Raw genomic sequence first — 18,980 nt, 5'->3', positions numbered from 1 at the left:
GAACTCTTGAGCTCAAGGGATCCTCCCGCCTCGGCATCCCAGAGTACTGGGATTACAGGCGTGTACCACCACGCCAGGCCTTGTCCTGAGAACTTGTGTCTGTTCAATTTCATTTGACCACAAAACCCAAGCTTGTGTGTGCAAAATGCACAAACACCTCACTGTGAAAACATCAACACATGTGATTAATTTGTACACTTGAAGCACATCCACCAGGAGTTTTCAGCAAAGGATTATGGGCCTGTGTCTAGAAAATAGAGATGGGGGCCGGGCGTGGTGGGGCATACCTGTGGCCCTAGCTACTCAGGAGGCTGAGGCAGGAGGATCGTTTGAACCTAGGAGGTCGAGGCTGCAGTGAGCTGTGATCGTGTCACTGCACTCCAGCCTGAGCAATGGAGCAAGAGACAGGATTGGCAAGTTCTTGCAAAGGGCAGTGCAGTGTGTGGAACTGGGACCCAGATGCTGCCGGGCTCTGAACTCACTTCTGAACCTTCCCCCCTCATCCCCACAGTCCGCAGGGCACCGTGAAGGCAGACAAGGAGGTCAGTAAGGCGCCTCATGCTGGGTCACCCAGTTGTAGTCACTGAAGTCACGTGACATGTACTGAACTACTTTCCTGTGGCTCCCCTAAGGAATCACTACAAGCCAGATGGGCTCTTGAACCCAGGAGTTCAAGACCAGCCTGGGCCACATAGAAAGAGTCCATCTTGGCTGGGCACAGTGGCTCACGCCTGTAATCCCAGCACTTTGGGAGGCCGAGGCAGGCAGATCACCTGAGGTCAGGAGTTGGGAGACCAGCCTGGCCAACATGGTGAAACCTCATCTCTACTGAAAATACAAAAATTAGCCAGGCATGGTGGCGGATACCTGTAATCCCAGCTACTCGGGAGGCTGAGACAGGAGAATCGCTTGAACCTGGGAGGCGGAGGTTGCAGTGAGCAGAGATCACGCCACTGCACTCCAGCCTGGGTGACAGACCAAGACTCTGTCCCAAAAAAAAAAGATTCCATCTCTACAAAAATATTTTTAACCAGCCTGGCCAACATGGCAAAACCCCATCTCTACTAAAACTACAAAAATTAGCCAGGCATAGTGGCAGGTGCCTATAATTCCAGCTACTTGGGAGGCTGAGGCAGGAGAATCGTTTGAACCCAGGAGGTGGAGTTCTTAAAAACCACAGGAATCTATTATCTTACGGTTCTGGAAGCTGGAAGTCTAAAGTCAAAGTGTCAGCAGAGCTGTGCTGCCTCCAGAGTCTCCAAGGGAGGACCCTTCCTTGCCTCTTCCAGCTTCTGGGGGCCCAGGCTTTCCTTGGCTTTTGGCCACATCACTCCAGTCCCTGCCTCCCTCTTCACATGGACTTCTTCCCTCTGTGTCTCCATCTCTTATCTCTCAGTCCTGTCTCCTCCTCCTCTTCTTTTTTTTTTTTTTTTTCTTTGAGACAGGCTCTTGCTCTGTTGCCCAGTGGCACAGCCTTGGTTCACTGCAGCCTCGACCTCTCAGGCTCAAGCCATCCTCCTGCCTCAGTCTCTCAAGTGCCTGAGACTATAGGCATGCACCACCACACCCAGCTATGTTTTATTTTATTTTATTTTATTTTATTTTATTTTATTTTATTTTATTTTATATTTTTTGAGACAGAGTCTCTGTCGCCCAGGCTGGAGGGTAGTGGCACCATCTTGTCTCAAGTTAATTGGCATCATCTCAGCTCGGTATAACCCCCACCTCCCAGGATCAAGCGATTCTCGTGTCTCAGCCTCCTGAGTCGCTGGGATTACAGGTGCCTTGCCACCATGCCCAGCTAATTTTTGTATTTTTAGTAGAGATGGGGTTTTTTCACCATGTTGGCCAGGCTGGTTAAAAAATTTTTTGGTAGAGATGGAATCTCCCTATGTTGCCCGGCTAGTCTTGAACTCCTGGGCTCAAGCGATCCTCTCACCTTGACCTCCCAAAGTGCTGGCACCATAGGTGTGAGCCACTACACCTGACCCTGTCTCCTCTTTTTAGAAAGACATCATCCATATGGAACTAGGTCCCACACTGATGACCTCATCTTAACTAATTACACCTGCAAAGACCCTATTTTCCAAATAAGGTCACATTCAAAAGTCAGTGGTGGGGGGGTTAAGATATGGACATACTGTTTTATCAGCAACTCTATGAGACCCATTCCTTGCCAGTGACATCTCCAAGAGACTGGCCAGAGTCTCAAATGAATCAGGCACATCCCCTGCCTCAAACCTAGTCCCTGTCCAGGACAGGGGGACAGACACATCCCTTTGAGGCTGGGGTCCAGGTGGAGAATGTTCAGATAAGAGAAGAGCATTTGGGCCAGATGCGGTGGCTCCCACCTTTAATTCCAACACTTCAGGAGGCCAAGGGGGAGGATCACTTGAGACCAGGAGTTAAAGACCAGACTGGGCACCATAGTGAGACCCCATCTCTACAAAAAAATAAATAAATAAACTAGCTGGGCACAGTGGCATGCACCTATAGTCCCAGCTACTCAGGAGGCTGAGGCAGGAGAATCACTTGAGCCCAGAGAGTCAAGACTACAGTGAGTTGTGATTGCACCATTGCATTCTAGCCTGGGCAACAGAGCAAGACCCCAACTCTAAAAATTTTTTTAAAAAAAAGTAGAGACAGCAGTAGGAGGAGCTACGTCATCACAACCAGGAAACTCCCAGGGCCAGATCAGGGGAAGCCCATGAGGCAGGGCCTAGCCCAGCAGGCTCAGGTCTTTTTATTTAAAATCTTGCTATTTTTGCTCATCATGGAATTTTTTGTTTCTTTTTGCACATTGATTTAGATTTTCTGAAATAGTGTGCTAAAATATTACCTATCTCAATGAGGGTTTTGGGGGACACTCAAGGCAGATGCCTCACACTCCATACCCTGTTTACAGTCGTAGCTACAGACTCTCCCCTCCTTGGCCCCGTTAACATGGAGTCCCCAATGAAAATACAGGCATTCTGCTGCCTGTATTTTCAAAAGTAGGACCGGGCTCAGGCAGCGTTTGCCAAACCAACAACATTTCCCTCCTGGGAGGTAGAAGCAGTCAGGTACAAGGAGTCCCTTATTCTGCCCCCACAACCTCCCCCTCCCCGGAGCACAACAGAGCCCTGCTTCATCCTCCTCTCCCAGCCTCTCCTTCCAACTGTGGTGCAGGAGAAGGACCCCCTGTCCAAGATATGGCATTCAGGTACAAATGGCTCCAAGACCAGAAGTCACCCGGGCCCAGGATTATTGTTAGGAGCTGCCTACGATGGGTAACAGATCCAGACCTCCCAGGGGACAGACTTTGCAGATGCTACCAAGCCTGGTCAGCGACCTCTCTCCAAGCCCCCTAGAAAACAACCATGTGGGGGTGAAGAGAGTGAGCCACCCAGACTCAGGCACTGAGCTACTCAATGTTAATTCTGCAGCCCTGTCTGGGCACGGTGGCTCACGCCTGTAAGCCTAGTCCTTTGGGAGGCTGAGGCAGGAGGATCGCTTGAGACTAGGAGTTCAAGACCAGCCTGGGTAACATAGCAAGACCCCTTCTCTTAAAAAAGGAAAAACATTGTACTATAGTCCCAGCTACTCAGGAAGCTGAGGCAGGAAGATCCCTCGAGCCCAGGAAGTCAAGGCCACAGTGAGCTGTGATCGTACCACTACACTCCAGCCTGGGCAACAGAGTGAGACCCTGTCTCCAAATGAAAAAATATGTTTTTGTTTTAAAAATCCTGAAGCCTTGAGAGCATCACTTCACCCTCAGCCTCCTTGTACCAGCCTGCAGCTGTGCCTGCTGACGCAGAGAGCAGAGTCCCAGCCCTCCGCCAGCGTGTTCAGCATGAGGCAGGCAGGCGCACGCAGATAGCAGCGTCCCAGCCCCGCGCCGGCATGTTCAGAATGAGGCAGGCAGGCTCACTGTCATTCCTTCTTTTCTTCGCTCCTTCACCCACCCCTCTGCTCACAGAGCCCTGTGCCGATTCACTGCTCTGCCCACCCCATGCACCCACCCACCTCGTGCACCAGGGGTCTGCAAGGTAAAATACACAGCAGGTAAATCAGCCGCCGTTCATGCCTGCAAAGGTTCTGTGTTCTGTTCCCAGCTTCCCCCACGCCACGAGCCAGACCCTGCTGGCCAAGTTCAAACAGCAGCATGAGGACAATAAGTACTTCCTGGGCACCCCGGTCATGGAGCCAGCCTTCATCATCCAGCACTTCGCAGGGAAGGTGAAATATCAGATCAAGGTAGGTGTCTGCCCATCACCGTTGGCAGAAGCCTGAGGGAAGCCACAGTCAGCCCAGAATTCCACGTGGGAGAATCCTCCTGTGGGCGAGGTTCCCGGGTGCTCAGAACCCACCGCGAATCCCCGGCTCCAATGCCCAAGGCTCCATAGCTCAAGAACTGCTGTTTGCACTTAGGATGGACCCCACCCCACCACCAGCCCTTCCTGCGCCAGCCCCGGGTCTTTGGTAGGCACTGGTGACTATCCCTGAGTGACCGCCCACATCCATCCCCCACCAGGACTTCCGGGAGAAGAACATGGACTACATGCGGCCAGACATCGTGGCCCTGCTGCGGGGCAGTGACAGCTCCTACGTGCGGGAGCTCATTGGCATGGACCCTGTGGCCGTGTTCCGCTGGGCCGTGCTCCGGGCCGCTATCCGGGCCATGGCCGTGCTTCGGGAGGCCGGACGCCTGCGGGCCGAGAGGGCCGAAAAGGCTGCAGGTGGGAGCTGGGGCGTGAGCCCACACAAGCATCACTGTCGAGAGGGGGGCACATCCTGAGTTTATCTTAAAGTGAACAGTTCATTGGCATTTAGTACATGCATTATGTTGTGCAAACGCCACCTGTCTACCTGCAGTGTTCCCATCACCCTGAACAGAAACTCGACCTGCGAGTGTAATTTAACCTCAGGGCATGCTCTCAGCAGCTCCATCCGGCCTCTCCTTTGCTAATGATGCCTCCTGATCCGCTGGCCCTGGGAGTTTGCTGATTGTGATAATGTAGCTCTTCCTAGTGCCCTCCCTCTTCTCTCTCTCTCTCTCTCTCTCTCTCTCGCTCGCTTGCTCTTTTTTTGTTTTTTAAGAGACAGGGTCTCTCTCTCTTGCCTAGGCACTAGTGTAATGACGCAATCTTGGCTCACTGCAACCTCCGCCTCTCGGGTTCAAGTGATTCTTCTGCTTCAGCCTTCCAAGTAGCTGGGACTACAGGCGACCGCACCAGGCTAATTTTTGTGTTTTTAGTAGAGATGGGGTTTCGCCATGTTGGCCAGCCTGGTCTCGAACTCCTGACCTCAAGTGATGCACCTACCTCTGACTCATGAAGTGCTGGGATTACAGGTGTGAGCCACCGCGCCCGGCCTCAGCCTCTTCTCTTATCTGGACATTCTCTACCGGGAACCCAGCCTCAAAGGGACATTTCTGTTCCCCTGTCCTAGACAGAGATGGTTTGAAGCAGGGGGTGTGCCTGATCCACTCAAGACTTGGGTCAGCCCTAAAGAGTTGCTGATAGAAGGATGGTGGAAAGCTATGTCCTCATTTTTCCCAAAGCAACCTGAGGCCTGCATGGTTGAGTGGCTCACCCGGGTCTAAGGGCTCCGACTTTCCGTCCTCAGCTTCAGTTTCAGTTATCAGCTGTGGCTTCTGTCTCCGGAAGGGGCTTGATGAAAAGGAGGAAGGATAAAGCTTTCATGAGAAATAGGAAATAAACAGTGCTCTGTTTTGGGGATCCAAAACTTCACAGTTAACCCGACTTTGTCCAAATTTGAGTGATGAGCTGCTTTTTTTTGTATGTGTGTGGAAACAGAGTCTCACTCTGTCGCCCAGGCTGGAGTGCAGTGGCGCAATCTTGGCTCACTGCAAGCTCCGCCTCCCGGGTTCATGCCGTTCTCCTGCCTCAGCCTCCAGAGTACCTGGGACTACAGGCGCCTGCCACCACACCCGGCTAATTTTTTTGTATTTTTAGTAGAGAAGGGGTTTCACTGTTTTAGCCAGGATGGTCTTGATTTCCTGACCTCGTGATCCGCCTGCCTCAGCCTCCCAAAGTACTGGGATTACAGGCGTGAGCCACTGTGCCTGGCCGATGAGCTGCTTTTTAAGATTGATCTGCCAGGCACAGTGGCTCACGCCTGAAATCCCAGCACTTTGGGAGGCTGATGCAGACGATCGCTTAAAGTCAGGAGTTCAAGACCAGCCTGACCAACATGGTGAAACCCCATCTGTACTAAAAATGCAAATATTAGCCAGGCATGGTAGTGCATGCCTGTGGTCCCAGCTACCACAGGGAGGCTGAGGTAGGAGAGTCGCTTGAACCCAGGAGGCGGAGGTTGTAGTGAGCCAAGATCATGCCAGTGCACTCCAGCCTGGATGACAGAACAAGACTCCGTCTTAAAAAATAAATAAATAGGCTGGATGCGGTGGCTCACGCTGTAATCCCAGCACTTTTGCGAGGTGGGTAGACCACTAGATCAGACGGTTGAGAGCAGCCTGGCCAACATAGTGAAACCCGTCTCTACTAAAAATACAAAAAATTAGCCAGGCGCGATGGCAGGCGCCTGTAATCCCATCTATTCAGGAGGCTGAGGCAGGAGAATCACTTAAACCTGGGAGGCGGAGGTTGCAGTGAGCCGAGATCGTGCCACTGCACTCCAGCTCGGGCGAGAGTGCAAGATTCTGTCTCAAAAAGTAAGTAAATAAATAAATAAATAATAAGGTGGGTCAAAGTGACCGGGTACAATGGTACACACCAGTAGTCCTAGCACTTTAGGAGGCCAAGGCAGCTCGCTCAAGGCCAGCTATTTGAGACCAGCCTGGGCCACATAGTGAGACCCCATCTCTCCAGAAAAGTTGAAACTTCGTCATGTGTGTCAGCATGTGCCTCTAGCCCCAGCTACTTGGGAGGCTGAGGCAGGAGGATTGCTTGAGCCCAGGAGTTGGAGGTTACATGAGCTATGATCGCACCACTGCACTTGGCCTAGGCAATGCTGCAAGACCTTGTTGGTAAACAATTTAAAACAAAAATGTGGGAGGGTGTCGCAGAGGCTCATGCCTATAATCCCAGGATTTTGGGAGGCCAAGGTAGGCAGATCACCTGAGGTCAGGAGTTCAAGACCAGCCTGGCCAACATGGCGAAACCCTGTCTCTACTGGAAATACAAAAATTAGCTGGGCACAGTGGCCTGTAGTCCTAGCTACTCAGGAGGCGGAGGCAGGAGAATCACTTGAACTCAGGAGCCAGAAGTTGCAGTGGGCCAAGATCACACCACTGTGCTCCAGACTGGGTAACAGAGCAAGACTCCATCTCAAATAAATAAATAAATAAATAACTAAAATGGGTGAAAATAACTGCAGCCTCCACAGGAGGCCATCCCAACCCCGGTCCACTCTGTGTCTCCAGCAGGTATGAGCAGCCCTGGTGCCCAAAGTCACCCAGAAGAGCTGCTAAGAGGAGCCAGCACCCCTTCAGAAAAACTTTACCGGTGAGCAAGACCCTGATTTGCCCACACTGAGATCATTAGGTGGCAGCAGCATTGTTTCAAACAATTTAGGGAATACTACATTCTTTTTTTTTTTTTTTTTTTTTTTTTTGAGACGGAGTTTTGCTCTTGTTGCCCAGGCTGGAGTACAATGACACGATCTTGACTCACTGCAACCTCCACCTCCCGGGTTCAACCAATTCTCCTGCCTCAGCCTCCCAAGTAGCTGGGATTACAGGCACACTGCATGATGCCCAGCGAATTTTGTTTTTTTGTTTGTTTGTGAGACAGAGTCTTGCTCTGTTGCCCAGGCTGGAGTGCGGTGGCGCAATCTCTGATGACTGCAAGCTCTGCCTCCCAGATTCACGCCATTCTCCTGCCTCGGCCTCCCTAGTAGCTGTGACTACAGGCGCCTGCCACCACGCCCGGCTATTTTTTTTTTTTTTTTTTTGTATTTTTTTTTTTAGTAGAGATGAGGTTTCACCCTGTTGGCCAGGATAGTCTCGATCTCCTGACCTCGTGATCCACCCACCTCGGCCTCCCAAAGTGCTGGGATTACAGGCGTGAGCTACCGTGCCCGGCCTAATTTTGTATTTTTAGTAGAGACGGAGTTTCTCCGTGTTGGTCAGGCCGGTCTTGAACTCCTGACTTCAGGTGATCCACCTGCCTCGGCCTCCCAAAGTGTTGGGATTACAGGCGTGAGCCACCGGGGAATGCTACATTCTAAACCCAGGTCAGGGTTGCTCTGAGTAAGTCACTGAGCTGCCTTTTGAACCAAAAGACCCAGAACCAAGTAGCATTTGGTGGCTGCTTTTCTGGACACAGAATAGCACGCCTTGGTGCATCATGCGCTTTAGGGAGATGGGAGGAGATTCAGTTTACAAAGGATCCATTTTATGGCCTAGGGTGGGCACTGGGAGGTGAAGCCTAAGTATCGCTGGTGGTGCGGAGAGACGGGCTTGATTGATTGGAGAGTTCTTCCCTCGTCCTGCCTGGGGTGGCCCAAAAGTTGTTCTGCCAAGTTACTTCATTCACAGTCAGAAACACATACACTTTGATGTTGCACATGAGATGACGCGGGGTCTTTTGTGGACCCTAGCAATGACCCCAAGGGCCCTGCATGCACCCAAGCATGTGACAGCACCAGGGTAGAAAAGTGAGCAGGCTGGCCGGACATGATGGTGCACGCCTGTAGTCCCAGCACTTTGGGAGGCCAAGGCGAGCAGATCACTTGAGGTCAGGCGTTCGAGACCAACCTGGCCAACATGGTGAAACCTCGTCTCTACTAAAAATATAAAAATTAGCCGGGCATGGTGGCGGGCACCTGTAAGTCCCAGCTACACGGGAGGCTGAGGCAGGAGAATTGCTTGAACGCGGGAGATGGAGGTTGCAGTGAGCCGAGATTGCACCACTGCGCTCCAGCCCGGGTGACAGAGCAAGACTCTGTCTCAAAATAAATAAATAAATAAAAGTTCTAGGAATCACCTTTTTCACCCAAAATGGGACGCAAGAAAGGAGAATGCATTCCTCTATTATGTTTGTGGTTTTTTTTTTTTTTTTTGGTCCCCCAAGTTCCCAAGAGCTAGAAAGCTTCCTTCTATTTTGTTGTGTGGGTTGCATTTTTGTTTTATTTTGCTTGAGACCAGGCTGGAGTGCAGTGGTGTAATCACAGCTCACTGCAGCCTCAACCTCCTGGGCTCAAGCAATCCCCCCACCTCAGCCTCCCAAGTAGCTGGGACAACAGGCACAGGCCACTATGCCTGGCTAATTTTTCCTTTTATAAAGACGGAGTCTGATTATGTTGCTCAGGCTAGTCTCGAACTCCTGGCCTCAAGGCATCCTCCCACCTCAGCCTCCCAAAGTAATGGGATTATAGGCATGAGCCACCACACCCAGTCCTCGTTTGATTTTTTCCTTGCCTCCCTTACCTCAAAGACAAAGTAACTTCTGACCTGCGGTAGCAGAAGCAGCATCCATCTCCCCAGGGCCTGGCCACAGGGCTGTGGGTCCCGCCCCAGGAGCATGTTAAGTTTATACAGATTCTCCCTTTCAGCTGCTCAATGCTAGATTTCTCATTTGACGGCTCTGAGGAGTTCGATATTAACGCTTTTGAGGACATCATTGCTTTATATGAAAGCAAGAAGTAAGTGCAGAAAGGGCCTTTGATCCCGAGGCCAGCAAGGCACCAAGGGGAGCCATCTTCCCCAGGCGCTCAGTGCTGCGTCCAGGGCACAGACAGACAGGACTGGCCATTCAGGGAATGCCACGGCCCGCAGGGGCCACTTCTGCCGGATTTGCAGATTTACCCGGGTCAGCAGGGCTAGGGGTGGGCCAAAGTCATGGACCTCGTTCCAAGCCGTGGCCGCTGCACTGACCACCCTGGGTATGAAGGCCACTCGCATATAAAGGTGACAGGCGACCCCTCTGTTGCCTTTGCTCTGCCTCCCTGGAGGGCTGGGGAAAACAGGTAAGTGGGGCCATGTGGACACTTGGCATGGTGCATGGAGCACAGGGGCTGGGGCTGGGTCCTTCCAGGCCACCTGCCCAGAGCTAAAACATGTGCTTTGAACGACTGCCAGCAGGACACGGTAGCGTGCACCTGTAATCCCAGCACTTTGGGAGGCCAAGGTGGGAGGATCATTTGAGGCCAAGAGTTTGAAACCAGCTTGGGCAACATAACAAGACCCCACCTCTACAAGAAAAAATAAATAAAATGTCTGGAGTAAGGAATTCAAAAAAAACAGGAAAAACCAGATCCTCATTTCTAGAAGTTCTGTCAAAAACATTTGTCATTTAGACATTCCTCACTAATATTTAGTTTGAAAGCATCCAATTTTCCTTTCTAAGGCATTCTAATTCACACGCGTTATCAGTGCCAAAGTTTGCACCTCCAGCGTGCGTGCTCAAGCCTAAGCCCACAGCCATCAAACAAAATGAAGCGAGTAAGGTTGAGTGCTTTGAGGGTGATTACCCCCTTAAACTAGGGTTTCTCTGGCCGGGCGTGGTCGCTCACCTCCTGTAATCCCAGCACCTGGGGAAGGCCTACGTGGGCAGGTCATTTGAGGTCGGCAGTTGAAGACCACCCTGGCCAACATGGTGAAACCCTGTGTCTACTAAAAATACAAAAATTAGCCAGGCGTGGTGTGTGCCTGTAATCCTAGCTACTCGGGAGGCTGAGGCAGGAGAATCACTTGAACCTGGGAGGCAGGATTTACAGTGGGCCGAGATCGCACCACTGCATTCCAGCCTGGGCAACATAGCAAGACTCTCTTAAAAAAAATAAAAACAACTAGGGTTTCTCAACCTCAGCACTGTGCCAGATCGTTCTCTGGGGTGGGCACCCGTCCTGTGGACTATAGGGTGTTGAGCAGCATCCCTGGCCTCCACCCACCAGATGCCAGGAGAGCACCCCCACCCCCAAGTCATGACAACCACAAATGTCTGCAGACATTGGCAAATGTCCCCTGATGGAGATGGTACCACCCTGTGGCTCTTGTATTCAAATTAATTCCTCCAAAGGCCTTAATGAAGCCAGCAAGGAGTTTGACATCTGGCCACAAAATCAGAGAGAGAGACTAGTTTGCTCCTCCCACAGAGACCCTCCCTAGGGTCTTCTTTTCTGAGTTGCCCCTAACTGCCCCTCTTTTTTTTTTTTTTTTTTTTTTTTTGAGACAGAGTCTCACCCTGTTACCCAGGCTGGAGTGCAGTGGCGCGATCTCGGCTCAATGCAACCTCTGCCTCCCAGGTTCAAGCGATTGTCATGCGTCAGCCTCTGGAGTGACTGGGACTACAGGCATGCGCCATCATGCCCGGCTAATTTCTGTGTTTTTAGTAGAGACAGAGTTTCACCATGTTGGCCAGGCTGGTCTTGAACTCCCTACCTCAGGTGATCTGCCCCGCTCAGCCTCCGAAAGTGCTGGGATTACAGGTATGAGCCATGCCCAGCCTGTCATGGAATTTTAAAAATAAATAGGCTGGGCAGGGTAATGCATGTCTGTAATCCCAGCTACTCAGGAGGCTGAGACAGGAGAATCGCTTGAACCCGGAAAGTGGAGGTTGCAGTGAGCTGAGATCGCACCACTGCACTCTAGCCTGGGCAAAAGAGTGAGACTCTGTCTCAATAAAATAAAATAAAAATAAATTTAAAACTAAATAAATATCCCTGGCTGGATGCAGTGGCTCACACCTCTAATCCCAGCACTTTGGAAGGCTGAGGTGGGCGGATCACAAGGTTAGGAGTTCAAGACCTCCCTGACCAACATGATGAAACCCCATTTCTACTAAAAATACAAAAATTAGCTGGGCATGGTGGTGCGCGCCTGTAATCCTAGCTATTTAGGAGGCTGAGGCAGGAGAGTCACTTGAACCCAGGAGGCAGGGTTGCAGTAAGCCGAGATCGCACCATTGCACTCCAGCCTGGGAAAAAGAGCGAGACTCCGTCTCACAAGTAAATAAATATCCCCAAAGCCTCTTAAATATGAGAACTTTCTCAGTGATCCAGATGAAAAGGATCCAGTGAAGTGGAATGATCAGATGGAAATAATTTGTTTTTTCTTTTTTTTTTAAGACAGAGTGTTGCTCTGTCTCCCAGGCTGGAGTGCAATGGCGCTATCTCAGCTCACTGCAACCTCTGCCTCCTGGGTTCAAGTAATTCTCCTGCCTCAGCCTCCCACGTAGCTGGGATTACAGGTGCCCTCCACCATGCCCTGCTAACTTTTTGTATTTTTAGCAGAGACAGGGTTTCGCCATGTTGGCCAGGCTGGTCTCGAACTCCTGACCTCAGGTGATCCACCCATCTGGGCCTCACAAAGTGATGGGATTATAGACGTGAGCCACGGCGCCCAGCTGGAAATGATATATTGAAAAGGATCAATGATCCGTGTGTCCAAGTCCAATTTGCCTCAAAGCCCCACCCCACTGCAGGTCTTGGGGAGGCTGACCCAGTCCCCATTTCTGGCAGAAGAGAGAGGGGCAGCATTGATCACAGTGTCTTTCCAGCTGCATGTTTTGGCTTCAGTGGCCTGGGGACGGTCCCAATGGCTCTGGGAACCCCAAGGTGGCAGGCGTGCTTCTAACTCCATCTTCTTTCTGTCACTGCGCCCTCCCTACCCCTCCCCTCAGCGATTTGCATAACCAAATGATCAAGAGCATCAAAGGATTGCCCTGGCAGGGCGAGGACCCCCGTAGGCTTCTCCAGTCCCTCAGTCGGCTCCAGAAACCCCGCGCCTTCATCCTGTGAGTCCCCCAGCAAGACCCTGCTTACAAGTGCAACAACCGCCTCCCCCTACTCCCACGACTCCGGCGGGGCCTGCAGTCTTCCTAATTTGCATCGGCCACTAAAACCACAATGCTGTCTGGTAGCTCACCCCCCAGCCATCACTAAATGCCAATCAATAACACCCCTGGCCACTATCTGCACTGTGGCCCAGGCACGGCCAGCTTCCCAACACACGGGGCAGCTTCCCAGGAGCGCTCCTTCCTCGAGGCATCTAATTTTCCACCCGCAAACGTGCCATCCTCCGTCTTCTTCCCGTGCCTGTCTGGCTTGCAGAGCAAAGCTTGCTCCCGCCTTTGCCACTGTGAGTTTGCAGAGAAGCCGTCTGCAGCAGGGCATGCAATTTCCTGAGAGGATGGCCCTGCTGTCTGCAGGTGGCCACATAAGCCAGTCGAGAGAGCCCAGAAGGTGCATAAACGGGGTTGGGATCCCAACTGTTAGCACACTGTGGGACCTGAGTATTCTATGCTTTCGGCCTCCAAATGGGGTAATGACTCTCAAGCTTCCATTATGCTGACCCAGCACCAGGCAGGTAGCAGCCTCAGCTGACAGGACATCCACCTGCGGTCACCACATCCCGCCTTTTAGTGGCCATTGGGGTGTCGGCTGGCTGAGAGCAAAGCTTGCACCTGCATGGGAGCCAATGGAAGCCAGTTTCTTTTTTCCTTTCTTTCTTTTTCTTTTTCTTTTTTCTTTTTTTTTTTTTTGAGACGGAGTTTCACTCTTGTTGCCCAGGCTGGAGTGCAATGGTACGATCTCAGCGCACTGCACCCTCTGCCTCCCGGGTTCAAGCGATTCTCCCGCCTCAGCCTCCCAAGTACCTGGGATTGCTGACACCTGCCACCGCGCCTGGCTAATTTTTTGTATTTTTAGTAGAGACAGGGCTTCACCATGTTGGCCAGGCAGGTCTTGAACTCCTGACCTCAGGTGATCTGCCTGTCTCATCCTTCCAAAGTGCTGGGATTACAGGCATGAGCCACCGTCCCTGGCCCTTTTTTTTTTTCTTTTAATTTAAGAGATGGGGGTCTCATTCTGTTGCCCGGGCTAGAGTACAGCAGTGACACAATCACCGCTCACGGCAGCTTCGACCTCCTGGGCTCAAGCAGTTCTCCTGCCTCAACCTCCAGTGTAGCTGGAAATACAGGCGTGCATTACCACACCTGTCTAATTTTACTGTTTGTAGAGGTGGAATCTTGCTATGTTATAGCCCAGGCTGCCAGGCTGGTCTCAAACTCCTGGGATCAAGCCATCCTCCTGCCTCAGCCTCCCAAAGCACTGGGGTTACAGGCATGAGCCACTGTACCCAGCAGGAGCCTGTTTCAAACTTTTGTTCCTTTTTTTTTTTTTTTTTTTTTTTTTTTTTTTTTTTTGAGGCAGAGTCTCACTGTGGCCCAGGCTGGCGTGTAGTGGCTCAATCTTGGCTCATTGCAACCTTCACCTCCCGGGTTCAAGCAATTCTCCTGCCTCAGCCTCCCAAGTAGCTGAGATTACAGGTGTGCACCACCACACCTGGCTAATTTTTTGTGTGTTTTTAGTAGAGATGGGATTTCACCATGTTGGCCAGACTGGTCTCGAACTCCTGACCTCAAGTGATCCGCCCACCTCAGCCTCAAACTTTTGTTCTTGTTATGCCTTATTTTACCCCACAGGGATTCAGGTGAAACTGAATGCAACCGCGAACGGCTAGGCATCTCACAGATCTGCAAGCTATCATCTCCTTAGCCGGTCTTCAAAAGGCACCAGGCCTTTTGAATAAATAAATATATTTACTTATTTATTTATTTTCCCCTTGGTCTGCAAGATTTCATAAGGTGTCTGAGAACACAGGAGCTGCCCGCTTCCTTACCTCGGCCAAAGAGCAGCTTTGGGTTTTGCGGGGGGTTTTGAGACAGAGTCTTGCTCTGTCACCCAGGCTGGAGTGCAGTGGCACAATCTCAGCTCACTGCAACCTCCGCCTCCTGGGTTCAAGCGATTCTTCTGCCTCAGCCTCTTGAGTAGCTGGGATTACAGGCACCCACCACCACGCCTGGCTAATTTTTGTATTTTTAGTAAAGACAGGGTTTCACCATGTTGGCCAGGCTGGTCTTGAACTCCTGACCTCAAGTGATCCACTTGCCTCAGCACCCCAAAGTTCTGGGATTACAGGTGTGAGCCACCGCGCCTGGCCAGTTTTTGTTTTCTTCTTTCCCACCAGCATGATCCTGAAAGGAGCTCCCACCCAGGCCCCATTTTGGTTATTTTGCAAGGCAAGTCCCTGCCCTGCCGCCAGAGGGTTCCAGAAGGGCCTCTGGGCCTGCTTGGTGTCTACCAGTGCATGGCAAAGACAGCCTGGTCACCTGGTCTCCACCAGGACTGCTCAGGCTTCCTCTGCCCCACTTAGGGCATCCTGCCGCGATTTGGGGATATGTCAGTTCCTCCATAGCGAGCCCCGTTGGATGCACGTCCCACCCTGTAGATTCCTAGCCAGCCCCTCCTACTTCTCAGACATCCAAATGGCCCCCAGACCAAATGCTTTTCTCAGCCTTGGGGCAGCCACCAGCAGAGTCCGGCTGCCGCCATCCCAGGGAAACTGGTGTCCACAGACAGTGGCTGAGGCACGCCACGGTGTGCAGTGTGGAGAGGTGGCGGCGGCCTTGTTGCACTTGCGCCTTCTCGCTCTCTCCCGTCTCTCTCTGTCTCAGTCTAACCCGCCAGGCGTGGCTTGCTGAACTAACCCAAATCCCGACGCTGTGTTCCCTTTTGTTCACAAAACCATTTTTAATATTTTGACAGGAAAAGTAAAGGTATCAAACAAAAGCAGATCATTCCAAAGGTAAAAAAAAAAACACACACCCCGCGCGACACGTTCCGAGATATGCTTCTCTGCCCGTCTTGAGAGCTTTCACTTCTGCAGCTTCATTACCTCCTTCTTCCCACTATCTCCCCCTCCCTCCAAGAAAAAAAATGTTCTTGTGTTGAGATGATTTGGAGCTGGCTCTTTATGGGTTTCCCAGAAGCAGGGTCTGAGATGGGGATATTTGCACACACAGCGGCTTATGGAGGGGGGCTTACAGGAGAGAGCAGAGAGAAGGGGTGAGGGAGGAAGCCAGGGGCATAAGCGCAGCTGAAGTCTGGCCTCAGCCTGGTCCCACAGGGAGCTCTAGTGGGTTCATAGCACCATAGAGCTCATCCTGCCCTAAGGTAATGGGACCCTTCCGTTTAACAGCCCCATCTTCAGTTCCTGGCTACAGGGCCACTTCCAGATGGGACAGAGCACCTCCCAAGCGCTCTGTCTCATTTCCACGTACAAGTGCAGCAATTTAGGAAATTGGCAAAAAGAGTAAGACTAGCCTTGCAGTCTAGTTAGCAGATGGGAGAGGGCTAATTCCTCTTGTCAGCTGATAGAACTGGCTGACACATGAGGGTGGCCTGTCCAATGAGCTCATGCGGATGGCACAGAAAGGACCTGGCCCTTCTTGCCTCAAGTAACGTAAACTGTAGGAGCTGTGCAGAGGAGAGGGTCGGCCAGGTTCAGTAGCACTGGCTTCCTCTCTAACCCAGAGGAAGGGGAAATGGGGCAGCCACTCAGGCGGTGAAAGAGGCTGCCATCAGCCCTGCCGGAACCAGCGCTGTGTGCAAAGTGTAGCCCACCTCATTCCACTGGGCCCTCTCCAACAGCGTGGTCCCGAGACCAAACCTAAGAGCTGCCGCCTGGGCACTCGCTGCGGGGACGCTGTTCTGCCCTGGCTCTGGGGACGCTGTGACGCCTTCCCGTGCCCGTGTGGGCTGTGGGAGGGCAGGCCGGACCCCATGTGTCTGTCCTAGAACCTGCTGGACTCCAAGTCCCTGAAACTCATCATCAGCATGACCCTGCACGACCGCACCACCAAGTCCCTGCTGCACCTGCACAAGAAGAAAAAGCCACCGAGCATCAGCGCCCAGTTCCAGGTGGGTGCAGCAGGAGAGGCGGGGGGGCGGCGCCAAGCATGAGCGCCCAGTTCCAGGTGGGTGCAGCAGGAGAGGCGGGGGGCGGCGCCAAGCATCAGCGCCCAGTTCCAGGTGGGTGCGGCAGGAGAGGCGGGGGGCGGCGCCAAGCATCAGCGCCCAGTTCCAGGTGGGTGCGGCAGGAGAGGCGGGGGGCGGCGCCAAGCATCAGCGCCCAGTTCCAGGTGGGTGCGGCAGGAGAGGCGGGGGGCGGCGCCAAGCATCAGCGCCCAGTTCCAGGTGGGTGCGGCAGGAGAGGCGGGGGGCGGCGCCAAGCATCAGCGCCCAGTTCCAGGTGGGTGCGGCAGGAGAGGCGGGGGGCGGCGCCAAGCATCAGCGCCCAGTTCCAGGTGGGTGCGGCAGGAGAGGCGGGGGGTGGTGCTCAGCTCAGCCTCACGCTCGTGTAGCTTCACCCGACACCGAGCACAGCCCGTCTCTACTAAAAATAAAAAAATTCATCCGGCGCAGTGGCTCACACCTGTAATCCCAGCACTTTGGGAGGCCGAGGCGGGTGGATCACGAGGTCAGAAGATCGAGACCATCCTGGCTAACATGGTGAAACCCTGTCTCTACTAAAAATACAAAAAAATTAGCTGGGCGTGGTGGCGGACACCTGTAGTCCCAGCTACTCGGGAGGCTGAGGCAGGAGAATGGTGTGAACCCGGGAGGCGGAGCTTGCAGTGAGCCGAGATCGCTCCACTGCACTCCAGCCTGGGCAACAAGAGTGAGACTGTCTCAAAAAAAAAAAAAAAACACTACATCCATGGTCCCTTCAGAGACTGACACGTGTTTCAAATCTCCAGAAAGCATTTGTCCAGTCCTCCCCGGCCCCAGCCCTCCACCTGAGGCAAAGACAAGCACTGGTGGCCCTGGGACCATGGGGACCATGTAGCTCCCTCGAGGGTTTCCAGGGATAGCACAGGCTCAGGTCAGAACGTCCAGCTGGAACCTCTTGTGTCCCACCACCAGGGACCCACATCTGTGCAGACCCCATCCACCCCACACTGATGCTAGAGCATCACAGGTCTCCCACAGAACAGCGGCTGCCAGGGTCCCTAACTCAACCCAAATGCTCTCTCTTTCCCTTAACAGACATCCCTTAACAAGCTCTTGGAGGCGCTGGGGAAAGCAGAGCCCTTCTTTATCCGCTGCATCCGTTCCAATGCTGAAAAGGTGAGTTTCTGTAAGGTGTTTGGGAGGAGAAGGCCCATGCCAGACTCTTAGGGGTGTCGGTGTCCCTGCATCCAGCCCCAGCCTCCACGCAGTATGGGGGACAGTGCAGCAGTCCATCCAGAGGCAGCTGGGGATGGAGGGTTAGCAGTGAGGGTGGTCCAAGTGGCCATTCAAGAGTAGGGACATCATCTGGAACATGGAGAGGCCCAGAGAAGGTTTGATTAGGGAGCGACAGGGTCAGGGGTGCTCTTCAGATACATCCCAAAGAGTAGCCAGTGCAAGGAGTGTACCAAAAGGCAAGAGCTGAGGTTACATAGCAGAGTCTTAGAGGCACACACAGCCCGCTGCTCACATTGCAAGTGTCTAGAGAGACCCTCGGAGCCCCGGTGGGAGCACCAGTGGGGGCTTCAGGCTCAGCACTGGCACAGGCTTCCTTTACCCCAGAGGTCCACTCCGTCCCTGGGAGGACAGCTCGGGGACTTTGCCAGGGACTGAGCAGGGGTGTGCGCTCCCAGACAAATGTGAGCACACAGCCAGGCAGGAACCTCCCACCAACTGTACCTGGGGAGATGCTCCGTCGTGCACCGTCTCTGCTAGTGGGCTGTGCCAGCAGATGGTTCTCTATGATAAGAGCCATTCTGTGCACTGGAGGGTGTCAGGCAGCATCCCTGCCTCCACATCCACCGCCAGTCATGACAACCCTCCCCATTCTTTCCTGTTTGCCCTTTTTTTTTTTTTTCTTTGGTTTTGTTTGTTTGTTTTTGAGACAGAATCTTTCTGTCTGTCACCCAGGCTGGAGTGCAGTGGTGCGATCTCGGCTCACTGCAGCCTCGACCTCCCAGGTTCAAGCCATCCTCCTGCCTCACCCTCCCACGTAGCTGGGATTACAGGTGCCCACCACGCTCAGCTAATTTTTGTGTTTTTAGTAGAGACGGGGTTTCACCATGTTGGCCAGGCTGGTCTTGAACTCCTGACTTCAAGTGATCCACCCATCTCAGCCTCCCAAAGTGCTGGGATTACAAGCGTAAGCCACCGCGCCCAGCACCGTTTTTCTTTATAGCAGCACCATGCCTTATCCCTCACTGCCCACCAGGGTGAAGTCC

The 18,980-nt window shown here is 52.8% G+C and overlaps 1 protein-coding gene across 6 annotated transcripts in view; it reads left to right on the top strand.

The window, feature by feature from the left end:
* The window catches only part of MYO9B (myosin IXB), a 136,908-nt gene that overhangs the window by 91,468 nt on the left and 26,460 nt on the right, over positions 1–18,980 (top strand). For 3 of the 6 annotated variants that reach the window (XM_073016821.1, XM_073016823.1, XM_073016824.1), the window contains exons 12-19: positions 4,095–4,236; positions 4,514–4,718; positions 7,388–7,469; positions 9,520–9,609; positions 12,588–12,701; positions 15,514–15,553; positions 16,546–16,668; positions 17,797–17,877. In XM_073016821.1, coding sequence (XP_072872922.1) covers positions 4,095–4,236; positions 4,514–4,718; positions 7,388–7,469; positions 9,520–9,609; positions 12,588–12,701; positions 15,514–15,553; positions 16,546–16,668; positions 17,797–17,877 — 877 coding nt within the window. The remainder of the gene's footprint in view (positions 1–4,094; positions 4,237–4,513; positions 4,719–7,387; positions 7,470–9,519; positions 9,610–12,587; positions 12,702–15,513; positions 15,554–16,545; positions 16,669–17,796; positions 17,878–18,980) is intronic. The other 3 variants (XM_007995676.3, XM_073016825.1, XM_073016822.1) reach the window with 1 other exon arrangement.

The sequence above is a fragment of the Chlorocebus sabaeus genome, chromosome 6, assembly GCF_047675955.1.
Source record: "Chlorocebus sabaeus isolate Y175 chromosome 6, mChlSab1.0.hap1, whole genome shotgun sequence".
NCBI classification, from domain to species: domain Eukaryota; kingdom Metazoa; phylum Chordata; class Mammalia; order Primates; family Cercopithecidae; genus Chlorocebus; species Chlorocebus sabaeus.
This window is presented reverse-complemented; position numbering and strand designations above follow the sequence as displayed.